This window comes from Lemur catta, chromosome 17 (assembly GCF_020740605.2).
Source record: "Lemur catta isolate mLemCat1 chromosome 17, mLemCat1.pri, whole genome shotgun sequence".
NCBI lineage: Eukaryota > Metazoa > Chordata > Mammalia > Primates > Lemuridae > Lemur > Lemur catta.
Window position 1 is genome coordinate 19,790,740 of NC_059144.1, and position 23,517 is coordinate 19,814,256.

The window sequence follows — 23,517 nt, forward strand, 5'->3', positions numbered from 1 at the left end:
TTCAAGAGGAGGGGACACAGGCTCCACCTCCTAAAGGGAGGAGTGTCAGAGAATCTGCAGCTAGCATCTGCACACCTAGGCACCAGCCCATCTATTGATTTCGGTTTTGTGGCCCAGGGAAGGTGTCACCTGGCTAAGGCATCTCCCGTGCTCCGCCTCCAAACTCAGGTGCTCCCTCCTGAAACTCAGGCTTGGCCCCTCCATCCCTGCAGGATGAAAGGTGGCCAAGAAGGGATTCCCTGAACCCGATGCACCCGGGGGCCATAAGGATGGTGCCGCGGAAAGGGGGTGCCACAGGAGATAGCTGAAAAAGCGACATGGTTTGACTCAACCGCCACTTCCTAAATCAGACACTTATGCGGAAGGGAGGGAGGTTGGAGGATGCAAGGAATGACGAGGAGATCGGGGCACTGGGGGAAGCGTTCTTCACCTGCCTCTGCCCCTCCATATCTGCTCTGCCAGGTTGCTAAGAGCCAGGGACCAGAAACACGTCCCCTCCTCCCCTCAGCCCCTCATTGCCAGGCGGGGATGGCAGTCCGGGGAGTCACTGCCTCCAGGCGGCCAGCAGAGGGCAGCAGAGCGCCGCTCTGGGCGCACTGACTCCAGGGCATGGAACCCGCCAGACACAGGCTGAGTCAGGGTGGGCTGCAGCCTGCCGGTGGGGTCGTGTTGCAGCAGGTGAGCTCCGGGCAGCAGGGACTTCGTTGTGTTGGCTGCCACGTCTCCCAGGCCTAGTAGGCAGAAGACACTGGATACTATTTGAATGTTGGGGTGAGCACACTGTGTGTATGCGTGTGCAGTTGTCTCTGATCTGCAAGCGCTTCTGGGTGTGTCCATCTGATCGTGTACGGTCCAAGCACAGGTGTGTCCTGAAGCCACCATTCGCCTGGAGCGTCCAGCAGCCCCACTCTTCTTCTGCTCAACACTTGCTCCCTCAAAAACCCAATGTCCCAAGCCCCGGGGCCAGGAAGGCCTCTGTACACCCCTCCCAGATGTACTACTCCCCTCTGCCCATCTGGGGAGCTCTCATCACTGAAGCCTGTTCTTTCCTGGGCTGTTCGTCCCATCTCCCTTAAATAAAAGGAGTGCTCCTTGAAGGAGGTACCTGAAGGGACCTGCAGACCATGCACCAGGGAGGCTGGGACAGGTGTGGAGCGAGGGGCAGCAGGGAGCCTGCTGTGACAGTTGGACTTGGAGGGAACAGAGGCTTCTGTTTACCGAGTAACCCCTGGTCCAGCACCTTTCTGGAGCTCCACGACGGAGCTCAGTCCTGCACCGGTGCACATGGCAAGATGGGAGGGAGGAAGGAAGAAGGCAAGAAGGGAGGGAGGAAGGAGGGAGGCAGAAAGGCTGTAAGTTGTTATCAATATTATCCCCATTCTGCCAATATGGAAACTAAGAGGAAGACAGAAATTGTGTTTTGCCAAGGGTCACAAAGTTATCTAATTGTGGGAATGGGGTTTAAGTCCACGTCTTCTCCAGACACATGCAATCACTCTCCTGAATGATTTCATTTATATGAAATTTCAGAAAAGGCACTAACCCATAGTGACAGCAAGCAGAATAGTGATGCCTGAGGCCAGGGGACACTGGGGGGCTGTTGACCACAAAAGATCATGAGGGAACTTTTCCAATGAAAATGTTCGTATTTTATTTTGGTGGTCATTGTGGCGTATTGGTTTGTCAAATGTCATTGCTTATCCTATTAAAGGAGTGCATTTATTATATGTAAATTATACCTCATTAAAGGTTTTTATTATTATTATTAATACAGGTCTTCTGACTCAGATATCAATTGTCTTGTCTCCACCACTCAGGTGACATCCAGTCGTGGTGTCACTGATCTGGGTCCGGTGGCAAGAGTTATTCTCACACCCAAAGACTGTTGGAATGCCATCTGAGCACAAACCCGATCAATCCAGAGAGGCTACAGGGGCCGGGTGCCAAGGCTCACACCTGTAGTCCCAGAACTTGGGAAGGCTGAGGTGGGAGGATCCCTTGAGGCCAGGAGGTCAAGACCAGCCTGGGCAACATAGTAAGACCCCATCTCAACAAAATTTTTTAAAAATTAAAAATTAAAAAAATAAAAAAGAGGTTGCAGGGATACAAGGCCCTTTAGTCCTAATTCTGGCTAGGCCAACAGACCAATCAATTGGCAAAAATCACACGTAAAAATTTACTCCATCTATGCCCACTCTGAAATGGGCTGGCCATTGTCACAGTTCAAGAGAGCTGACCTTGGTTTATTAATCTGGGAACAGGAAACCTGCCCTGTTTCCCTAGAAGCTGGGTTTCCATGACCCCACTCACCACTGGGACAGGTACCATCCCAGAATCTGCCCTCCTTCTGAGTCTGCAGCTGAAGTCAGGAACACCCAGGATGATCTAGAATACCCTTTTCCAAGCAATGAAGTTTAGAGTTAGACTTAAATGTAATAAGTTCCCTGGTGGCCTCTTCCAATTTGCATGTTGCCTCACTAACCTGGCCCCGATTTCTGCCCCCTACCAGGCAATCCTTGGAAAACCAGACACCAGTGCTCACTCAGCTGGTTCTCAGTGACCAGCAAGCCCACGGTAAGGAGAGAGGGAGCCACATCTGGGGGCAGCAAACACAGCCCAAGTTCACCAGCTCCTCAGAGGATAAAAACTCAAGGGATTTTTAGAGCTTTGGCATATCCAATTCCCTTTAGCCTCCTAACCATCCAGCCCAGCTCTGAAGGCAAAAGGCTCTGGAAGCCCAGTGCCAAGAGTTAAAGAGTCCCAGTAGGTTGAGAGTATAAATTCCATCGAGGCTGCTGATCGGCAGGAAGGACTCACAGCGACATAATGTGTCCTACTGGTTCTCGTCTTGGAAACATGGAGGAGCTCTGCCCAGATAAACCCCACGGGCTCCCATCCAGCGCAGCAGCCCGTGCACTCACAAACTGGGGGGTTTCCTGTGAGTTCATTTGCCTCTTTCTCTACTGAAAGGGGCTCAGGGCTGCACGCCTCGCAGTCCACCGGGCTCAGACAGCCTGCTGCTGGGGCTGGCTTCAGCTGGCCAGTGAAAACGAACTCTACCATGGGGCCTGTAGAATAAATAGGAGTTAAAAGGGTGTGACAAAGAGATCGTCTATCTGAATAAAAATGTGCTGTGACAGGGAATGTAAGCATCAAGACATCTTTGTGTTGTTCACCATGCTGCTCCGCCCCGGGGAAGAAGTGATTCCCACCAGGATGTGAGCCGGGGGCTTCGCAGCAGGCCCACCAAGGCCAGCGTCACGACCTCCTCACTCCCGGGGCCACCGGTGAACATGTCTAAAACCTCAGACAAGAAGGGATAAATGTCCTAAAATTCAGGTCTCTTCCGGATGAACACTTGAGGCTCCTTTGGCCCCACCTTGTTTTTTAATATTTCATTTTTAATTTTCTTTTATTGCATTCCTCGAATCCTACTCCCACCCCATATAGGCCACACTTTTAATGTGCATCTTCTTGTTTATATAGGTTTTTGCAATTGTATTTTTTTTACGTGGATGTATTTTTAGTTTCTATAAACAGTAGTGTCATATCAGTTTCTTTTTTCACTCAGCTATTTTTAAGGTCCGTGTTATATGCTGTCTGCGGCTTGAAACTGCTCCGTAGCACTCCATGGTGTCACGCACTACATTTTACCTGCACGTGTGACAGGTGACATTACTCCCCACCACACTAGGTGAGCCCCCGTAGACATGTCTCCTATGGACGTGGATGAGACTTTTGGTGGGGACATACATCCTAAAGCAGAATTTCGGAGTCGTGGGGCATGCACAAGCTTCATCTGATGAGCAGTGCGAGGCCCCTACAGCCCAGCAGCACGTCCATCACTGATCTAATGAGTGCAAACTGATAGCTGATTGTAGCTTTAGTTTGTGGTTTTCCAGTGACTGAGTTTGAGCACCTCTTCATTGGCTTGGTAGACTTTCGGGTCTGCTTCTATAAATTGCCTTTCCTTCCCCTTGCCCATTTTTTTTCTATTGGGGTTGTCTTTTTATTGGTGATTTATAGGACCTCCTTGTGTATTCTTGACATTGAATCCTTTGTTGGTGTCAACCATTGCAAACACCTTCTCCCAGCTCCCACACCTACAGGTAGGCCTTCTGCCAGCCACTCAAGCAAATTAAGTAAGCACAAGATAAGAGAGAAGACAGGGGGAGTAACGAAGTAAAATAACATAGGTAAATTCTTGAGTTTAAAACTAGTACATAAAATGCAAGATGAAAATTACAAAATATATTTACAGAACCATGGCAAAACTAAATGAGATTTTTTGTAGCTAAATGTACAAAATAAAAGTTAGAAACAAACAAGTAGAGCGTAAAAAAGACCAAGAAGTTAAACTAAAGGTTAAGGGGGAAAAAATTACTTTTAAAGAGCATAAAGAAAAATCACATCTGTATTCTTTATAAACCTTCACAATAAAAAGGAAATAATGCAGAGGTCAGAGAGGCAGAGATTAAGGGGGCAGGGCACGCCCACGAGTAAAAACGAAACACCAAAGAACGGCTGGGAGAAAACACGGTGACAGCAGACACTAAGCAAACCTAAGACTGGACCTGAAAACAGAATGAGCCTAAACCAGGAAAAAAACGACCAAGAGAAAAAGGCTGAAATAAACAAACTGGGGCAGGGGAGGGCTGGGACGTCCCCAGCACAGCCCAGCAGCAGCGGCCAGGGGGCGGGAAGGAGCCCAGGCAACCTCTGGATCACTCCTGGGTTCACCCATCAGGCTGAGACTAGCGAAGGGCCTGGCTAGGACCTTTGTATTCAGAGCCACTGGCCAGGCCATGGTCACTGGACAAGGACTCAGAAGCCACAGGCAGTGGCCAGTGCTGGGCCCCGGCCTGGCCGTGGAGGTTCTGGGGCATTAACCACTGTACCCCGGCACACCCACTCCCGCGTGGCCTCCCAGCCTTGCTCGCTGCCTACAGGAGAATCCACACGTGGGCGTGGAGGCCGCGTGTGCCAGAGGGCCCGGGGGAGCGCTGTGCTGGGAATCTCTTTGGCCCTGCTTAAGCGGGCAAGGAGACAGCCTGCTCGAACAAGTTCAATACCACCCAGGAGCGCACAAGGTAACAGTTCCACGATCCACCAGAGATGTCAGCGTGTCATCCTTGCTTGCTAGAGGCAGCAATGACCGTGAGGACCGTGAGGATGGCAAGCCCTCCCCAGACCACCTGCCATGCTAACTAGCTAGTCACCCAGCGTGACCAGCTGTTTGTCAAATGACTTGATTGCCTATTTCCAGTCCCAATGACTCAGAAAAAAAATACATCAACCTGACAAGAAATCCATCATCCTGTTCCATCATAAGTTGGAAGGCTGAGGAAAAATCCAGATGAGTCACTGGAAAGTGGAAAATATCTGATCTTACCTTGAGGTGAAGAAGGGATGTGGGGGCCGAGAGCTGCCAACGCAAACCCTTCCAGTGAGCTGCAAAGACAAGCCCCCCAGCTGCTCCGAAGTTCACCCGGGACTCAGCTGCCTGGCAGCGCTGACGGATCTCCCCAGCGCTGTGGGGCTGGTGCCGACGCTGCCGGCTGGCCCCCAGCGCACTCAGCCCCAGCCCAGGGGTGCCCGGACTCAGGGGTTTCATCAACCCACTTTTGTTTTCATTTCAAATTGGTTTTCAGTTGGGTGACTGATGTAGGATTGTTAGCATTTTATTTTTCCAAGGGAAACATTAAAAAACTACCATCTAATATCACCATCACTTCCTAAAACATTTTAGCACCAAGGAAAGACTAAAGGATGGTCTTTTATGTAAAGTTAAGCTTGGCCAGGCACAGTGGTGTGAGCCTATAATCCCAGCACTTTGGGAGGCTGAGGCAGGAGGATCACTTGAGCCCAGGAGTTCAAGACCAGCCTGGACAACATGGCGAGACCTCATCTCTACAAAAAATAGAAAAAATTAGCAGGGCATGGGGGTGTGCGGCTGTAGCCCCAGCTACTTGGGAGGCTGAGGCAGGAGGATCACTTGAGCCTGGGAGTTCGAGGCTACAATGAGCTATGATGATGTCACTGCACTCCAGCCCAGGCGATGGAGCAAGACCCTGTCCCTTTTATATAGATACACACACACACACACACACACATATATGAAAAGTTAAGCTTTACAAAATGCTCATTATTACTCGTTTTACAGAGAGTCACAGAAATCCACAACCTGCCTAGAGTTGAATCCCAAGTGTGCTGATCAGTGCTTTGGGGGCACAGGCAAGTGGGCTGGGGCCGGGGTCTAAGTACATGTGAGGGTACAACCAACCTGTGCAAAAACAAATTTATCACCTTTCTCTCCAACCTAATGTCCCGAACCCTCATCTGGGGGCTCCCTTCCCCCTGGGCTGCACATCCTCAAGTCTCCAACTCCAGTCTCCTTCCCCTGTGGTTCCCAAGCCCCCCACTTCATCAGAACCACCTGAGATGAGGCTTTTAAACTTACAGCTTCCCAGATCTCACCGCCAGATATCTGGTCCAGGGCCCCGGGACAGGGTCTCACGGTCATCCAAATTCAGGCACCACGGCCTGTGCCCCCCACCCAATCCTCCAACTGGTCAGCAGCAGACGTCCTGGCTCAGGCTACAAAATGACAGCCCTTAGCTGTCAACGCTGGGTCCTGGAAGGTGAAGCTGAAGGGCAGGGCTGGGATGCTGGGGACAACCGGGGACGGAATGGCAGGGCAGGCTGTGCCAACACCGGGACAAAACAGTAGAGACAGGCACATGGAGCTGGGGGACTGGGCAACTCTCCAAGTTCATGGCCAAAGTGAAAAGCTCAGCGGTGAGGGGACAGCCAGGGCAGCAGAACGTCAGAACAGCCTGTACTTTGACCAGGAAAGAGTCCTGTCGTGGGGAAGCCTCTTTGCACATTGCCCTGGCCTGCAACCACCCTGCTGGCCGCTGCAATCTCCTACTGTCCTCAGCGTCCCCTCTCGCCCATCGTGCACTGATCCAGTTATCTACCATCAAGCGTCTCCACTGCCACCCCTGTGCCATGCACACGGCCCAAGGGCTCAACAGTTGCTGACTGGACTGAGTGACAAGTCCAGGAGCTCTGACTGAACCAGGGGCTCCTAGTGACGGCAGTGTCCAACCCACAGGGGAACCTGCTACGGGAGAGAGCGGAGGGGCCTTTGCAAGCCACCAACACAGAAGCTCCCATCTCTGGGCCTCCAGGACACCACCTCCTCCACCTTTTCCAGCACAAATTCCCTCCACCCTCTCACCTTGCTCCAGAGGGAAGACACAGCGACACTGTGGACAATTTCTCTAATGATACTTGAAGACCCGTGTGGAGCCTGAGGGGACTGATTCTGCAGCACTACTCGGGGACAAAATATTGTGAGCTGCTGGGCAGTCAGGCCCTACTGTCATGCCTGAGGACTGGCAGTGGGGCCAGGGACGCAAGACCTACAGGAGAGAAAGTCAAAAAGCACGCAGGGGGGGACCGCTCCCTGACAAGGCCACGTGGGTCTTCAGGTATGTACAAAGGGGGCCCTTAGCCATTGTCGTGGGATTTTGCAGCTGCCTCTGACAATCCACAGCCATCTCCACACCCCCAGGGGCTGGGACGGAACACAGGATAAACACGGCAGGTCCGCCCTGGTGAGGGCTGTCCTCTGAGAGGTGGCAAGTGAAGACGGGCCTGCTTCAGTCTGCGCTCCCAAGACCACTGGCCTCCCACCTTGGATCTCCGGCCCCAAACCTGGAGCTGCGGCTCCTATACCTTTTCCTCTTCCACTGCGACATGAGCTTACAAGGATCGGCCCCAGGCCTAAGGCCAGACTTTAAAAATAATGTGTCTGCCCTCTCTACAGAAAGGTCCCAACTAGAAACTGGCAAGAATGAACAGCTTGTTGGAACTTCCTTTAAACGCCTCGTGCTTTACTCTGAAATAAGGTCTTGAGGGCGCTCGACCAGATGATCTCGCTTTACGGGGCTTCCCCTGTCCACGTGAGCCCAAAAGCTGCCATAGCATCAGCTTCTTCGCTAATGTCAGGCCCTCACTTGGAACAATTAACTGAACCACCTTAAAATACAGACCACGAGAGCCGCGCGTGGGAGGGAACACATTTACTTTAGGTATAAAGGTTTACTATTATTAACAAGTTATCACTATTATTTACATGTTTATAAAACAGAAATAAAAATGACATACGTGTTTGGTGCCAAAAGTGGCATGTCCAAACTAATATCAGTACAAAAATAAATTTTCAAGCTACGTGTTTTTAAAATAAATGTCATTGAAATCGTAAGGGGGGAAATCTGTATCGGTCGTGTGCTGAAATGCAAACATCATCACAGCAAAGCAGCCCTGGGGCAATGCTATAACCAGTGCCTGCTGGAAGAGCCGCCCCGTGTGCTCTCGCAAGAATCCAAGCAAACAAAAAACAAAGATACAGTAGTTATGTTCCTGAGCTACAGAAGTTTAGAGCGTCTAAACTGTTGTGAATTCCTGCTAAAGGGGAGCCCCTGTGGGCTGATAAACTTCACTAGTGCTCAGCCAGTAGCACCAGGACACGGTGGTGTACTCTGAGAGGAAGCTAAGCCCACTTGTGAAATCGAAATCCTTGACTAACACAGTGCAGAGTCCCCTGTGGCCATCACCAGTCCCCTCCAAGTCTCCCGGCTGGAGATAAACACGGCCAAGAGCAGAGAACAAACAGAAGCTGCTTGCTTGTCTGGGAAGCCCAGTGCCTGCCAGACATGCCCCTCGGTGATGGTGGCAGAGATCCCCAGCGTTTCCGAGGCCTCGTTCCTTTGTAGACACGTGCTTATTCACGCTCAGCAGAGGACCTCACAGTGGCCCCGGCAGGGAGAGCGCAGTCAGCCCAGCAAACCCTCTGTCCACCCCACATGGTGCTTCAGCCTTCGGTGGCCAGATTTCCTCCTGCTGGAAGTGGCATGCGGGGCTAGTGAGCGCGCTGAGTGCGCCAAAGAACGCAGCCCGGCCAACGCCCGCTCTGCCCGGGTGCAGCGCAGCGGGATGCCTGCCCATGCAGCGTCCTCCGGGATCCCAGCCAGGAATGCAAATGCTGAGGACAGTGGGAAGAAAGGGGCTAACGAACGGGCTGCGGCCCACTTCAGAGCAGCTGCAGGTTCCACAGGAGCTGGTGCCAGCTCACCCTGCCTGGGGCGAGGGGCAGCAGCACGGAGAGGACACCAAGCAGCCCCTGAAGCCACAGCTGAGCTCTGCTCACTGGTCCTGGACCTTGGCCCTTTTGGCTTTCAGGGACAGGTGCTGTAAGAGAAGAGAAGATACCACAGTTGGGGTTGGGTAGACAAAGAAACCAGATTCCAACATAATTCCCGTATGAATGATCCAAATCAAATCTTCCATCTGGTCCACACCTTCTCAATAACTGCTGTGTCCCTCAGGAAACTGTCTGGAGGGGAAATGCCCAAGTGACCAATAAAGGAAACAGACTTCAGGAAGCCGACAACAGCCCGAAGCCCAGCCCATGGCTGGACCTGGTTAGTGGGGCTCTGCAGAAGCTGTCAACAAAAGGATCTCTTTTTCATACACAGCTCTCCTTCTGGCCCAGCCCCCGGTGTCCCTGCAGCCAAACACCTGGGCTCAGAAGACTGGGCTCAGGCTGGAGATGACCTCAAGTTTCCACGAAGTTCCTGACAAGTACCCTCTCCTTAGGAACAAAGAAATCAATCAACATACGAAGTATCTCAACATGCCAGGTCCCCGTGCTCAAGGATGGAGATAAAGACATGGCCCCTGCCCTCATGTAGGGTAGAAGCCTGTGGGGAAGACAGACAGGAAAAGGATACCTCCCAGTGAAACTCTCTTTTCCTCCCAGAAATGTCAGTTTCTACCAGTATAAACAACATTCAGCATAACATAATCATGGGCATCAGTTAATAGGATTGAGGGCTAAAAATATTTTTTACATCCCACAGTAAAGCCAAAAGTGCTAGAAATCCTAAAATACGCATTTGAAGCAGCAGGTGTACATGTAAGTTTTTAATCAAGGACCTCTGCTCACCAACTGAGGCATACTTGATACCTCATTAATAATCATAAATAAGTAACTAAGAGGTAGCTCGGGCATGCTGCCGTAACACGTGCTAAGATCTCCACAAAAGGAACTCCCATCCCCCTGTCTGCTCCGTGCTGGTCTGCCTGTTCCTTAGTACACCCACGTGGCCTCGCGACATCAAGCCCCATCACCCACAGAGAGACGGCAGGCCCTGAGAGAATGCAGGGTATGAAAGGAAGCACAGCACACCACCAGCTATGACATGAGAGATGACAGAGTGAACAGGACCCAGGTCAGATTTTCTATCCACTCATGTCTGAGAAAGGACCAGTACAGGCTCTTGCAAAGGCCAGGCTAAAAGGGTTTTCCCCTAGATAACAAAGTTGTCTCCGAGAATAAGGAAAAAAAATTAAGGACTGAAAGGCAAATCTCTGAACAGGTCACCTGTTCTTCTCTTGTCCAGCTGTGGCTCTTGCTGAATTTTCCTGAATTCTCCCCTCCCTGCACTTCACCTAATGTGACCCCTACAGCTAATGTTAGACATCCACAGCCTTAGCTTGGGAATGGGAGGTGACGCCATTGGGCCTGTGGGGCCATTTTTGGTACTTGTGTTCTGGGAGGAATGTTGAGTATAAACAAAGCTGACTCTGAACCATTTTAGGCCTCTTTACAGGGTGAGAGCGACACTGAAAAACAACAGTGATGGAAAGTCACCCAAGGTGCCAGGAACAGTGCCGAGGATGGTCCGTGGGCCGTGGATGGTTGCGAGGTGCTGCACTGTGTTCAACAAAGAAACGTCTACCATAGATGGGCAGCTACCAGAGATCCGGAGAGTTCTTCGAGAAATCAATCTGTTTTGGACAAGTTAATAATAGAAGTGCCTTTGGACTATGTAGTCAAGAAGGGGACAAGTTTCTCTGGGCTTTTAGGACCCTCACTGTGCAATGAGGTTATTGCACTAGGTGATTCCTAAATGTCCCAGCCTCTCTAAAAATACTCTGATCACAGTAGAGGTGATGGGCTGAAAAACAGGCTTTTGGAGAGAATGTAGAAATTTGGGCTTGTCATCTTGTTCAAGCTTCTAAAACTATTTGCTCTTTAGTTTTGTGGGTTTGACCTAAAGAAACTGTAATTTTGAGCTGAGAAGGGAAAATGACTCAGCTTCTAGGCTAATTCTGTTCCTCCAAGATTCTAAATGAATCCAAGACAACTTGAGGTTTATCCCTCTCTAACTGCTTGCATCTCATTACTTTAACAAGCACTTTTACAACTGTGCCATTCTGGTTGGCATTTCTGATCACTTCTGTTGGACTCCTGAAGTCTACTGCTTTCCACCCGAGAGATTTTGAAAGAAAAGATTTTCCTTCACCACAAGTTCATTCTTATCAACCCAACACAGCAGAGACAACACACTCCACATTTTTATCAGTCCCTGCAGCTGATCAGGTTTCCAGCTGAAATGTCTCTGTTGGGACATGTGAAGAACTATAAAGGTTTGAAATGTTTTTTGTTTGACTGGATGAGAATTAAATTCTAAGATAATTTTAAAAGGGCAATTTCCCCTGACATTGCCAGAGGAGGAGGGATGAGAAGACCCTTCCCTTTACAAAGTCACAAACTCAAGTGTGTCTAAGAGTTTAGCAAGTGAAAACACAAGTGAAGCAGGACAGTGGCACTGGGAAGTGTCACCAACAGCAAGCAGCCACTCTTCAGCCTCGCTGATTGCCACTAAGCAGAAACTCAGGCCCAGTGTTATTGGATTTAATATTTCTTTCAAGAGAAACCATAAATCCACATTTAATGTGAAATCTCTCAATTTTTACATGTGGCAATCAATTCGAATTTTAAGTTTAAAAGCACTGCACAATCCAGTTATAGCCCTGATGGAGTAACAGGTCTCTGACTTTCCCTTCTGCTGTAAACAATGGCAAACCTGGACAAAATATCTAAAGTAACTGTTTTCAGGCATTGAACAAGGAACAGCACAAGGCTGTAATCCTTGAAAAAAAAGAAATCCATGCACGGTGAGCTCCATATTCATCCCAGGTCTCTGCCTGCGTCTCCAAGCCTGAGCACAGGGAACTAAATCTGAAGCAGAGAACAACAGTGTGCCCAGACACAGGAAACAGATGAGAATTGAGGGCTGTAGAGACAGCTGGAATTAGTAGGGAAGGGCATAAAAAAGTAGGAGCTACAGAAATCTACACAGGGCTACCCTGAAGTCTTTGGCTAAATAATAAACTACACATATACAGGCCAAGATTTGATAAGGGATAGAATTCTAACAGAGAATAGTTACTGGAGAGTTGTAAGCTGAGAAGGAGATTCTGGAGGTTTGTACAATGCTACAGACACTGGAGCTCTGACCTGTCAGACTGCAAAGACCTCCCTCAGTATCCTAGGCATTCAGCTGAGACATCAAAAAGGCCATGTGTAATTAAAAAAAAAAAAAAAAGCCATGTCTTAAGCATATGGCTACTCTAGACCTGCCCTATTAAAGACTAAAATCAAGGCTCAGCAGAATTAAACTGATGTGCCAGTAAATTGACTACCAAGAAAAAATTCAACATTCTATAAGAAAAAAAAAATGCAGATGTTCTACAACATAGGATCTATAACATTCCATATACAACAAAAAATTACTAGACAACAGAAGCAAGAAAATGTGACCCATAACGAAGAAGAAAAACAGTCCAAAGACAGAACAGACCAGAAATGACAGAGGCATTGAATTAGTAGCTATTATAAAAATGTTCAAAGATTTAAAGAAAAAGATGGATGTAATGAGTAAACGCATGAGGAATCTAAATAGAGAAATAAACTAAAGAACCAAATGAAAACACCACAATGGAAAAATACAATACCTGAAATGAAATATTCTCTGGATGGGTTTAACAGGAGACTGGACACTGCAGAAGAACCGATCAGTAAACCTGCAGACAGGTCAAGAGGAACTATCCAAAAAGATCACAGCCTCTGGGACAAGTGGGACATCATGTGCTCTAACACATATGTAACTGGAGTTCCAGAAGGAGAGTAGAGAGAAATATTAGAGCAGAAAAAATATTTTAAGGAATAATGGTCCCAAATTTCCTATGTATGACTTTAAAACATCAGTCCAAAGATCCAAAAAGCTCAATGAATGCCAAGCAGAATAAACACAAGGAAAATTATAGGTCAAACTACTAAAAATTAAAGATAAAAAAAAAAATCTTAAAGCAGGCCACGTTACACACAGAGGAACAACCATGAAAATGACTGCTGGCTTTTCACAGAACAAACCAGACTGCCATGAAATAAATTCTGTAAAGTGCTAAAAAGAAAAAGAAAAACTTTCAATCTAGAATTCTATATAGCAAAAATATCTTTCAAAAATAAAGAAGAAATAGAGATATTTTCAAATAAATGAATGCTGAGAGAATATTTCACCAATAGACATGGACTATAAGATACATTAAAGGAAGTTCTTCAGGCTAAAGGGAAGAGACACCAGATAGAAATCTGGCTCTACTAAATCAAGATCCACTGCGATGAGTTAAGGATGCACAGAAACCATCAAAATAACCAAGTGGTATAACCAAGCAGGTATAAAAAGCCATTAGAAGAGATAAAAAAAGATACTTTTGAAATATTTGATGAATTCAAAAGCAGGCAGTACAAAAGGCAAGGAGGAAAAAGAACAAAGACTAAATTGGACAAATAGGAAACAAACAGCAAGGTGGTAGGCTTAAACCTAACCATATCAATAATTACATTAAATAACTGTACTAAATTAACTTTCCAATTAAAAACACAGCGCAGACCAAACAGAATGAGTCTATGGGCTGAATTCAGCCAGAAAGTTTTGAATGCTGATCTACCCACCAGCCTCCCAAATATAACCATCTCCCAATTTAAAATCTTGTTAGAAGAATATATACTTTTTTTTTTTTTTGCAATCAATGATCATTTCTTGCAGAAATGAAGAAGAAAATAAAACTACAATCTGCTCTACAGTGCGTACTGCCCTGCCCTCGTGCGCATGGGCCTGCCATGGGAGAGGAGTGGACACAGTGATGTCGGCGTTCAACATCACCCACCAATGGGTTTAAGCCTACACACCTGTTTACGGTCTTTATAAGGCAATCCTCTTCAGAGAACATTTGTGTCACTCCTTGTGAATGAACACAGATCCAAAGTGTGATATAATTTCTTTAGAAATGGTTCAGAAGAGCAAACGGGGAGAGAGAGCTGAAGATACTTTTTTCTTTTCCTTACCAAGTTGGAGGGTTCTGGGATACGGTAACGGCCTTCTCAACCTACGCACTATTGGGGGGTGGGGTACAAATTTAGGGCATTAAATTGGAGAATAAATGCACATTTAAAGATAGGAAGAGGCTGCTAACAGGTGGTTTGGGTTACAGGTTCTGTTCATTCCTACCGTTCCTTGTTGATAAAAGTGTGGAGCCAGCTCCAACAGCCAGGCAGACTCAATGGCAGTCACATCTCTCATATAATACTTGGAGGTTTGTATAACTTCATTGTAGATAACCCTGAAACAAGAAAGAAACATGAGCTAATTTCCCATAGCTAATGATGATAGTCAGAAACCACGATTAGAGATGTCATGTTTTTTCTCTTAACCTTTAACAGGTATCTATCTATTCTATTCCAGGAACTGTACTAGACACGTGCATTTATTTGCTCACTTAACCCTACATGAATTCTAGGACATCTCAATTATCAGCAAAGGTCTTTCCTGGATCCTCAGTCTGCATTTACAGAACTCTGAACAGAGCCTAAGACTTAATTAGAAAATGTGGAAATAGAGGTAAAGGCTTGCCTGATTCTGAAATGGGCTGGGAATTAACTGTAAAGAAACACGAAGGAACTTTCTAGAATGATAAAAACATTTTATATCTTATTTGGAGTGTGAGTTACATGGGTATACACATTGACCAAAACTAATCTTTCATTATATATTAATATAAATTATACCTTTATTTAAGCAAAAAAAAAAAAAAAAAAGACTTATCTGAGGCTCAGGTAATAGGCAACCAAAGAGGCAAGAACGTCATCTCAAGTCCCCAGATTTTAGGAGTGCGAATTAGTAGATATGAGTTTCCGAGCTATCTGAAGTGTTGATTCAGGGTTTCCCCCACGACTGTAAACACGACAGCCACACTGTGTCTACCTGCCCCTCGAAAACCAGTAAATGAATCGCAGCTGATGAAAAGGAAAAGAGAGAGGCCTCTGCAAAGAGGCAGTGAGGGAGGGGCACTTTCCGTGTGGGTCTGCTTCAGCCCGGCTCTACTTACTCCCCATCCCTTCTTCGCCCTTCAGAGCTCCTTGAGAACGAAGCAAAGGCTTTTCTGTTTCTTTTAAGCAACTCCCCCCAAATTTAATCACCCCAAAGTCAGCAAACCCTTAAAAAAGGATCCAGAACTGAGAGGTTTGCCTTCCCTCTTCAAATTATCTTGTACACAAATGGCCATTGGGTAACATTTCTAAACCCAGAACTGACCAAGTCACTCTCTACTAAGAAGCTTCTAAGTCTACACTGGTTGCAGGATAAAGTCTCATTTCTTGGTAGGGGAATAGAGCTCAAACTTCACCACCCATCACAAACACCTGGAGGGCTTGTTAAACCAGAGTGCTGGGCCCTGCTGCAGTTTCTGACGCAGTAGAGCTGGGCATGGCCCAAGAACCTGCATTTCTAACACGTCTCCAGGTGATGGCTGATGTTGGGACGGAGACCACACTTTGGAAACCTCTGGTGTCGGATACAAAGTATGTTACCACAGACCTTTTTGCCTCTAACTTTATCTACTACAATCTTCCCTCCCTGTCTCCAAACATGCCCAGGGCTTCTCCATCTCCCAACTGATGAAGGACCAGATGTTGTTATCTTTAAAATTTCCCATCCATGGTTGATCAATATTTTGGTAAAATAAAATATAAATGAATTACTAGAAAAATGAAATTTAAAAACAAGACATACAAATTACAACCCCCCAATTTTTATGATTAAATTGGGCAAACATAAAAACTTGTCAAAATGCTACAAAGATGCCTAAATATCTACTTTCGACTTCCATACTTATCACTTCCTTCCCAGGCAGTGTTACGACTGGCACCATTTCACCCGCCACCCTGTGGGCCAGGCAAACCAATGATTCCCCACTGCCCAAAGACAGGAGGGTCCTTCACGTCCTTTTCTGCCTGATGACTCTCATTTCCACGTCAGAACAAAAGTTATCTCCATGAAGCCAGCCCTAACTCTCCCTGGCACATGAGATGCCAAACTCAGCACTTTATCCATCCTTCTAGCAAAGCCCTTCTCCTGAGATGCTGGAATCTGTGTCTGTCACTACGACAGGACTGTGGACCCCATTGAATTCATCTCTGCACAACTGTGTCCAGGGCAGGATTTAGCATCTAGCCAGTGGGTAAAAATGAATGTTTGATGAGTGGATGAATGACAAATATCACCATTTGCTTAAGGAGATCTTTGACAGAGCAGATATTCTATACACAACTCAGCCTAACAAAGTCAACCAACATGTATGGAACACCTGTATTCCAGGCCCTGTGCCAGGCACTGGGGACCCAGAGATGAACAAGAACTCGGCCCTGCCTTCAAAGCAGTTGCAAAGGGGCTTTGCAGCGGGAGGGGGATTTACCAGCGAGGCGGCTTCTCTGCATAGAGGACTGACGCAGGGTGGATGTGCAGCTCATGATCATCACGGATAGTCCTTGCAAAATAGAAGAGTTTTGTCTGAAGCACATTCTAAATACTTAGAGCAAGACTTTCCCACAGACGTTTTTAATATTACCAAAAAAAAAATGCATGCAGATTGAACTTCTCACAAATAAAACAATTCTCTCCATCCTCTCTTGTGCCCTTTCTTGACCCCCTCCCCTGCTGCCACCCCAGAAGTCAAGAATAAATCATGTGCAAAGGGAAGAGAAGAAAAGCAACATGTGGACACTTGGGAAAAATATTCAGAAATATAATGCTCTGCCTATGTTTACATTTATCTTCTGCAGGTATTCTTTCAAAACAATTTCCTTCAGGACAGAAATAATGTATGTGGTTTCTTCTATAAGCTTTTCTATTAAACAAAGTTAAATACTCAGGATAAAGACTATAGGGAGAGGTAATAATAGTGGGGAAAAAAGCTCAATATTGCACTATTAATTTCTCTGAAATACTGTATTTCTAATTCCAACTCCAATTTGATTCAACTTAATTCAAAAAATATTTACTAGGCACACAACGATCAGTAAGATCAGACCACAAAGGAACATTAATAGACCAGGATGCTGCTGCCCAAACCACAGTAAAGGAGTGTTCCCATGGGTGCCAGGGGTCTGCTGTGCAGGGGAAGAGCTTCAAGCACCATGAGCGAGCTCCTTGCCAGCACTGTAATAACACCAGGTCCTGGGATCCTGGCTGTCCCACCAGGTAGTGGTGAGGTGATCTCAAAGGAATGACTGGCTCTGGAACCTCTTAGGTGGCCCATATTTTTGTCACCATCACTGATGAAAGAAGTTTTCAGTGCTAATCAAAATTGCTAATTAATACTCTTCTTCAAGAGAGAGGGGGGCAATCCAGATGACAAGTTGGCGGTACCCACTGGGTGACTTCAGCCCTCTCCAGAGGGGGCTCACCTTCACCTGGGAACAGGTGCCTCAAACATGGACAACTCAATGTGGGGACGGGGAGCTCATACAATGGGCAACAGAACCATGATACTGATAGGCTGGAACACTTGGCCTGGAGTTATAAACAGAACATACTAGAAATAAATGTAAAGTGCTACACTTCCATTCCAACAGTCAGCTCCTGGGATACGAGATGGAGAAGACCTTGTTGCCAAAATACAAAAACGCTCAATGCAACTCTGGACTCATTAACAGAAGCCCAGTGTCCAGGACAAGGGACACCTTGGCTGGCCTCAAGATAACAGGACTATAATAGCTTTTGAGGGAAAAAAATTAACGACAAAATAATATGTGGAAGAAATCCAAAGAAGAGTTGGGGAGAAATTCTTTCAATTGTTCCTTTTTAAAGAACAGAAAACAAGAGCTACACTTTAAACAGGCTACAGTGGAGTTATGAAACAAAATGAGCCATGGGACAGAAAAGGTAGACTAAAAATAACAATTCAAAGAACTGGAATGATTTAGTTTGGAGAAAAGAAGGCTAACCTGGGCTTTAGTTTTTACAGTATTTTAATATATTAAAGGTTCCTAAGAAGGCATCAATGATTTTCTATGCCTAGAAAATGGAACTGGAAGAAACAGATTGCAGACTGTAGCTGGACGGACGTACATCCAACTTGTTGAATAAACACTTGGTGACTTCCAAGGACACCAAATATGGCCACAATGTACCAGAGTAAGTGGTGATGTCAGTCCTGCAGATCTCTAAAGACATAATAAACTACCCAATATTGTAAAAGTAACTTCCCTTGGAAAGATCATCTTTAATGGTTTCTTCTAGTCATATTATTCTATTATTAGAATTGAAACATTACCACCAGCCTCCAGGTGTGTAATTCTCATCCCTCTAAAATGTGCATTACAGCATGTAGATGGGCTGAATATTTGAGAACCATTTCCAGAAAGTTAAGACATTTTGCTTAAAGCTATACAGCTAACCTCAACTCAGTTCTGGAAGAAGGTGTGATATAAATTAAAAATAATTATTTAATTTCTCTACTATTTCTACATACTAGCTTTCTGTGGGGTTTGGGTCATTTTTAAGATTTCTCAGCCGGGCACAGTGGCTCAGGCCTATAATCCCAGCTACTCAGGAGGCTGAGGCAGGAAGATCACTTAAGGGCTTTCAGACCAGTCTAAGCAACATACCAAGATTCGTCTCTAAAAAAGTTTTAAAAATTAGCTGGGCGTGGTGGTGCGTGCCTGTAGTTACAGCTAGTGGGGAAGCTGAGGCAGGAGGTTCCACTGGGCCTAGGAGTTCAAGGTAGCAGTGAGCTATGATCACACCACTGCACTCCAGCCTGAGTGACAGGGCAAGGCCTAGTCTCAAAAAAAAAAAAAAAAAGATTTCTCTTTAACAAATGATTTCACAAAGTATCCTGTTACCTATAAGCTCCCGTAGAATGAAACCTCGCAGCATTTGCAAAGAATCCCGAAACAATGCACCTCAGAACTGGATCTGGATCGCCTACACAAGGAGCAGAGAGAGAAGGATGAGAGAGACCCTTGCCTGTCCTGTGCCCTGTGTGCTCAGGCCGGTGCTGTGATGTGCAGGGTCCAGTCCTAGCCCCACCCCTGCACTTCCCAATGCTGGATGCACCTGCGGACATTCCCACCTCCCAGAATGGCTGCTGAGGAGAACAAAGCTGGACTGCTCCTTGAACCTGGGGACCCTCTGACCCCCCTCGGCCACAGGTGATTGGACCAAGGCTGGGCACCAGAACCTAAGAAAGCTATGCCACAGGTTGCCCAGGGACCTCAGAACTCCTTGTCAGGAGTGATGATCTTTCCATAAGACACAAACTGGCATACTACACTACAATGTTATTTTTGTGGTTATCAGCTAAATTGTTTGAAAACTGAAGCAATTTTTCAAATGTTCCATTTTAATTGGTGTTTCTACTGCTATAGTAAACATCATCCATGAATAAAACTTCCCCATTTCTTACAGAATATCTGTAGGATACATTCCAAATTACTGTGGAAAAGGATAATGCCATTTTTATGGCTTATGACAAACAATATTTCATCAATTTTAAGACTCACTGTCTTTTTTTAACTCAATGAAATTAGGATAGCATTTTACAATTATAATGGGCAGCATTTTTTTCTTCCTTAGTGATACATAAAATAATGATGTACCTTACACATGATGGTATCTTAGATCCAAAGAAATATAATACGTTGGTAAGTTTGTTCCCTAAAGGTGGTACTATTTACAAAGCCATCAACAATATGTAAAAATGTCAGTTTCACTGAATTCTTACCAGTAATGCTTTGGCAAAAAGGGCTACTTTCTTTCATTTTACATTTATTTGTTTACTATCTATGTATTTCTTCTTTCGTGAACTTTTTGTTCCAATTCTTTGATCATTTATCAACTTGAAAACTAATGATTTTTTTCTAAATAAATTAAATAAAACCCTTCTATAATAAAGTTTTAAATCTTTGTTTATCTCATGACTGCTGAAAATATCTTTTACTGTTTGCTTTCTCATTTTTTAACATCTAGATGTTCTAAATTTGTACGTAATTTAATCTCCATGATTTTCTCTATTGTTCCTAAGCAAAGAACTGATAAATCCCAAATCTACATTTCTAATCATGATCTGATCCAAGATTCAGTCCCTCCTCTAGAAATTTCTATGTAAAACATGCATTATCAGAGGTGGTATCACTTCCAAAGGATGAAAATCAGTTCTTGAGGGCAGAGGTAGGAGGGATGCCTTAGATAGTACAATGGTCTGGGGCCCTCCGAAGCTCAACTCCACCTTACAAAATCATATTCCCTAGCATTTAATTTCTCTCATTTAATTTCTTGCCTCTGAGCCTCATGTTTCTTATCTGTAGAATGGGGATAACAGCAGCACAAATTTCACAGGTTGTTATGAACATTAAATGAATTAACATGTGAAACATCAGAATGCTGCCTGGACATATAATCACGCAAGAAATGTTAACAAGCACTAGGGGTGTTGAGTACCTGGCACACAGGAGACATTTAAGCCAACTGCTCAAAAAATGAGACATGTCCCTTCCTCAGAAGTGTGGTCTGAGCTGCACAGATCTGGCTCTGCTCATTCCCAGCTGGGTTGTCCTGAACTTAATTTGACTTCTCCCTAGGACTTCACGACTCATCCATAAAATAAGGATAATATCACCTACCCTTCATAGGGCAGGAGATTAGGGAGAGAGTATCTGTAGAACCCCTGCCACAGTGTAACCTACTGTATCCTCTATTGATGGTTAGTGCTGGCACCCAGAGACTGTGTCTTCTCTGCCTCACCCATACGGACTGCCCAGGCTAAACACATAGCACATGCTTTAATAACACTTGTACTTGAAAATAAAATGAAATATTTATTTGATAGTCATAAATATCATCCACTTAAAAGTAATTTTTCTTGCAAAGCCTACATGGGAAAGTCACTTATATGATGTACATTGATGTGAATGTTAACAATTCTTAAGTGTTGTCATGGGCTACGAAATTCCTTTAGTAAGAATCCCCCTCAGAAATAAAAATGAACTTCCTTGGAAAAAATATGCAACTTTACATTCAGCTTTCAGCTGATTCAGGGCAATTCACAATGTGAAACCTGGTGTAGGTACAGAGCACACCGTGCTGCCTCGCACCAGCCAGCACGAGAACTTTAAGGATGCGACCAAACAGCAAAGCAGAGAAGTCCCCAGCTATGGCAGCTTATTCTCACCTTCGCTAGACTTCTTGGGTACTTGAAACTTGACAAGAAGCTTTTTCAATTGTTCTCGTACAGTCGCAGCTCTGACAAGGCCCTTGTAATTCAGGAAATGTTCCTGACACCACTGAGAGTTCTTATTGTGCTACAGAACGATCCGGACAGAGAGAGTTAGAAAAACACAGAATGTTCTCAACTAAGGCTATATTGTGAAGATAACTTTTCTCTTTCCCCATTTTTCTATTCAATGGGACAAGATCTTCAGATTGTAACTGACTCTTTTTTGCTCAATATCTCAAAACAGATGTTAACCACCATGCACACATCTGACTGCACTGCAACCTCCCTCTCTTCACTAAAGGGCAAATGAGAACTTAATGGCAAGCAGAGTCGTTTTCAATCTTAAATACCTACATGAGACGTGAACCATTAGAAAGAATCACTTCCGTGTGGTTCTTTGTAAATCAACTTTTCTTCTTTGGTATGTTTGAGTTTACCACTCTATTATACTACAGGCAAGCAATATGACACCTGCCAATGTAGAAATAATTTGCAAATTATTTTTTCCCCAAAGTATGATTTTACTCTCAACAGTGTTTAATTTTTTCTACATTCTTAAGTAGGATCATTATATCTGAATGAAATTATCTCTTTGAGAATATACTTCTGAAATTATATTCTACACCAGGGAGGAAACTGTTTTAAATATAAGATTTTCCAAGAAGGCAACTACAGAATAATAAAATGTAGACCTATACCTACATTCCACTGGTAAAGAAAGCTTCAGATTAGAGATGATATATTGTGCTTATACAAATGAATTTTAACTGATTGAATCCATAAGACTCATAAGTTTTTCTAAAAACTTTTCATTAACTGAATAATCTTCCTCAAATCTCTGGTAAACCAAAAATTTAGTACTTCCCACTTCTAAAAATATTTTAACAATTTGTAGTGAGAACTTTAAGCATTATTATTTGCTCTTCATTTTATAGAATACAAAGAATAAAAATTAACATTGCCCATGGCTACATATAGGCAGGAGATGTGAATATGCACAAATCCTCACCCAAATGTCTTCTCATGGCAGCTGGGACAGCCTTGAAGATTCAACCCAAAACTGTAAGTTGCTCTCAGCCTCAGAAATATAACAGAATTCTCTACTCAAATGTTACTTTTCTGTCTAATAAACAGTGAATGTGAGATATTTTGAGGCGGAGCTCCGAGCCTGCTGCCACTGCACCATAGCTCCAGGCATGGGAAAGCAATAAGCAATTCCTGTGTTCTTCCAGCAATATAGCACCAGAAACCCAGGCAGAAAGCCGCACCCACCAACTAGAAGTACTGGCACTAAGTCTAATAGGAAAATAAAGGGGTCTCTTGGCCATTCCTTTATGAACTGAACTTCTGGGATCCTCACTCCTAGATCACCTCAAGTGGGTAGATGCGCTGAGGGGGCCCTTTGAGCAGTAGCTGTGCTTACTTTGATAAATGCTTCGTACACGTTGAGCATAGTGAGGTGGTCGCCCTCCTCCACGGCAAATTTACGGTGCACTCGAATCTGGAAAGAACAAAGCAATGTTTAGAAATCGACTCCTGTGAGCCTCTTTACCAGGAGGTAACACTGCATGATGAATAGCATATGGGTTATGGATTCAGAAAGATCTGGTTTGCACCATTCTAGCTCTGTGGTATCTTGAAAGCCCTCCGATTGGTTATCTATTCTTTCTGGATCTCCACCTCTATTTCCTTATCTGTAAAATTGGGAAATTAAACCTCTCTATCAAGATTGCTGTGGATTAAGATAATTTACTACTAAGTACTTGGCACAGAAATCTGATAAACACTCTTTTATCTCTCCCCTCCTTGATCCAGTTGGTATCATGGCTTTCATGTGAACTCCTCCCAGCCCCTGAAGGAATGCAGGCTCCAGAAGGGCAGGGGCCGACTCTTTGGGAGACACTAGATAATTCTAGGCTACCACCAGCTGCACAATCCTGTCAGACCCCATCCTTGAATTTCTCTTTCTGTAAAATCCTGAACAATGCCATATACTCCCATGGGTTAAAGGAGCAGCATATACAACATACACGCAAGTACACA

General features: G+C 45.2%; 1 protein-coding gene across 5 annotated transcripts in view; it reads right to left on the bottom strand.

The window, feature by feature from the left end:
- Positions 1-8,075: 8,075 nt before the first annotated feature.
- Positions 8,076-23,517, bottom strand: part of DHX35 (DEAH-box helicase 35) — a 65,778-nt gene continuing 50,336 nt past the window's right edge. For 3 of the 5 annotated variants that reach the window (XM_045528574.1, XM_045528577.1, XM_045528575.1), the window contains 6 exons: positions 22,898-22,975; positions 21,430-21,559; positions 19,103-19,184; positions 16,672-16,743; positions 14,430-14,541; positions 8,076-9,258 (listed from right to left, as the gene is read on the bottom strand). In XM_045528574.1, coding sequence (XP_045384530.1) covers positions 9,214-9,258; positions 14,430-14,541; positions 16,672-16,743; positions 19,103-19,184; positions 21,430-21,559; positions 22,898-22,975 — 519 coding nt within the window. In that variant the 3' untranslated portion in view covers positions 8,076-9,213. Of the gene's footprint in view, positions 9,259-14,233; positions 14,315-14,429; positions 14,542-16,671; positions 16,744-19,102; positions 19,185-21,429; positions 21,560-22,897; positions 22,976-23,517 lie in introns of those variants that run through there. The other 2 variants (XM_045528576.1, XR_006729474.1) reach the window with 2 other exon arrangements.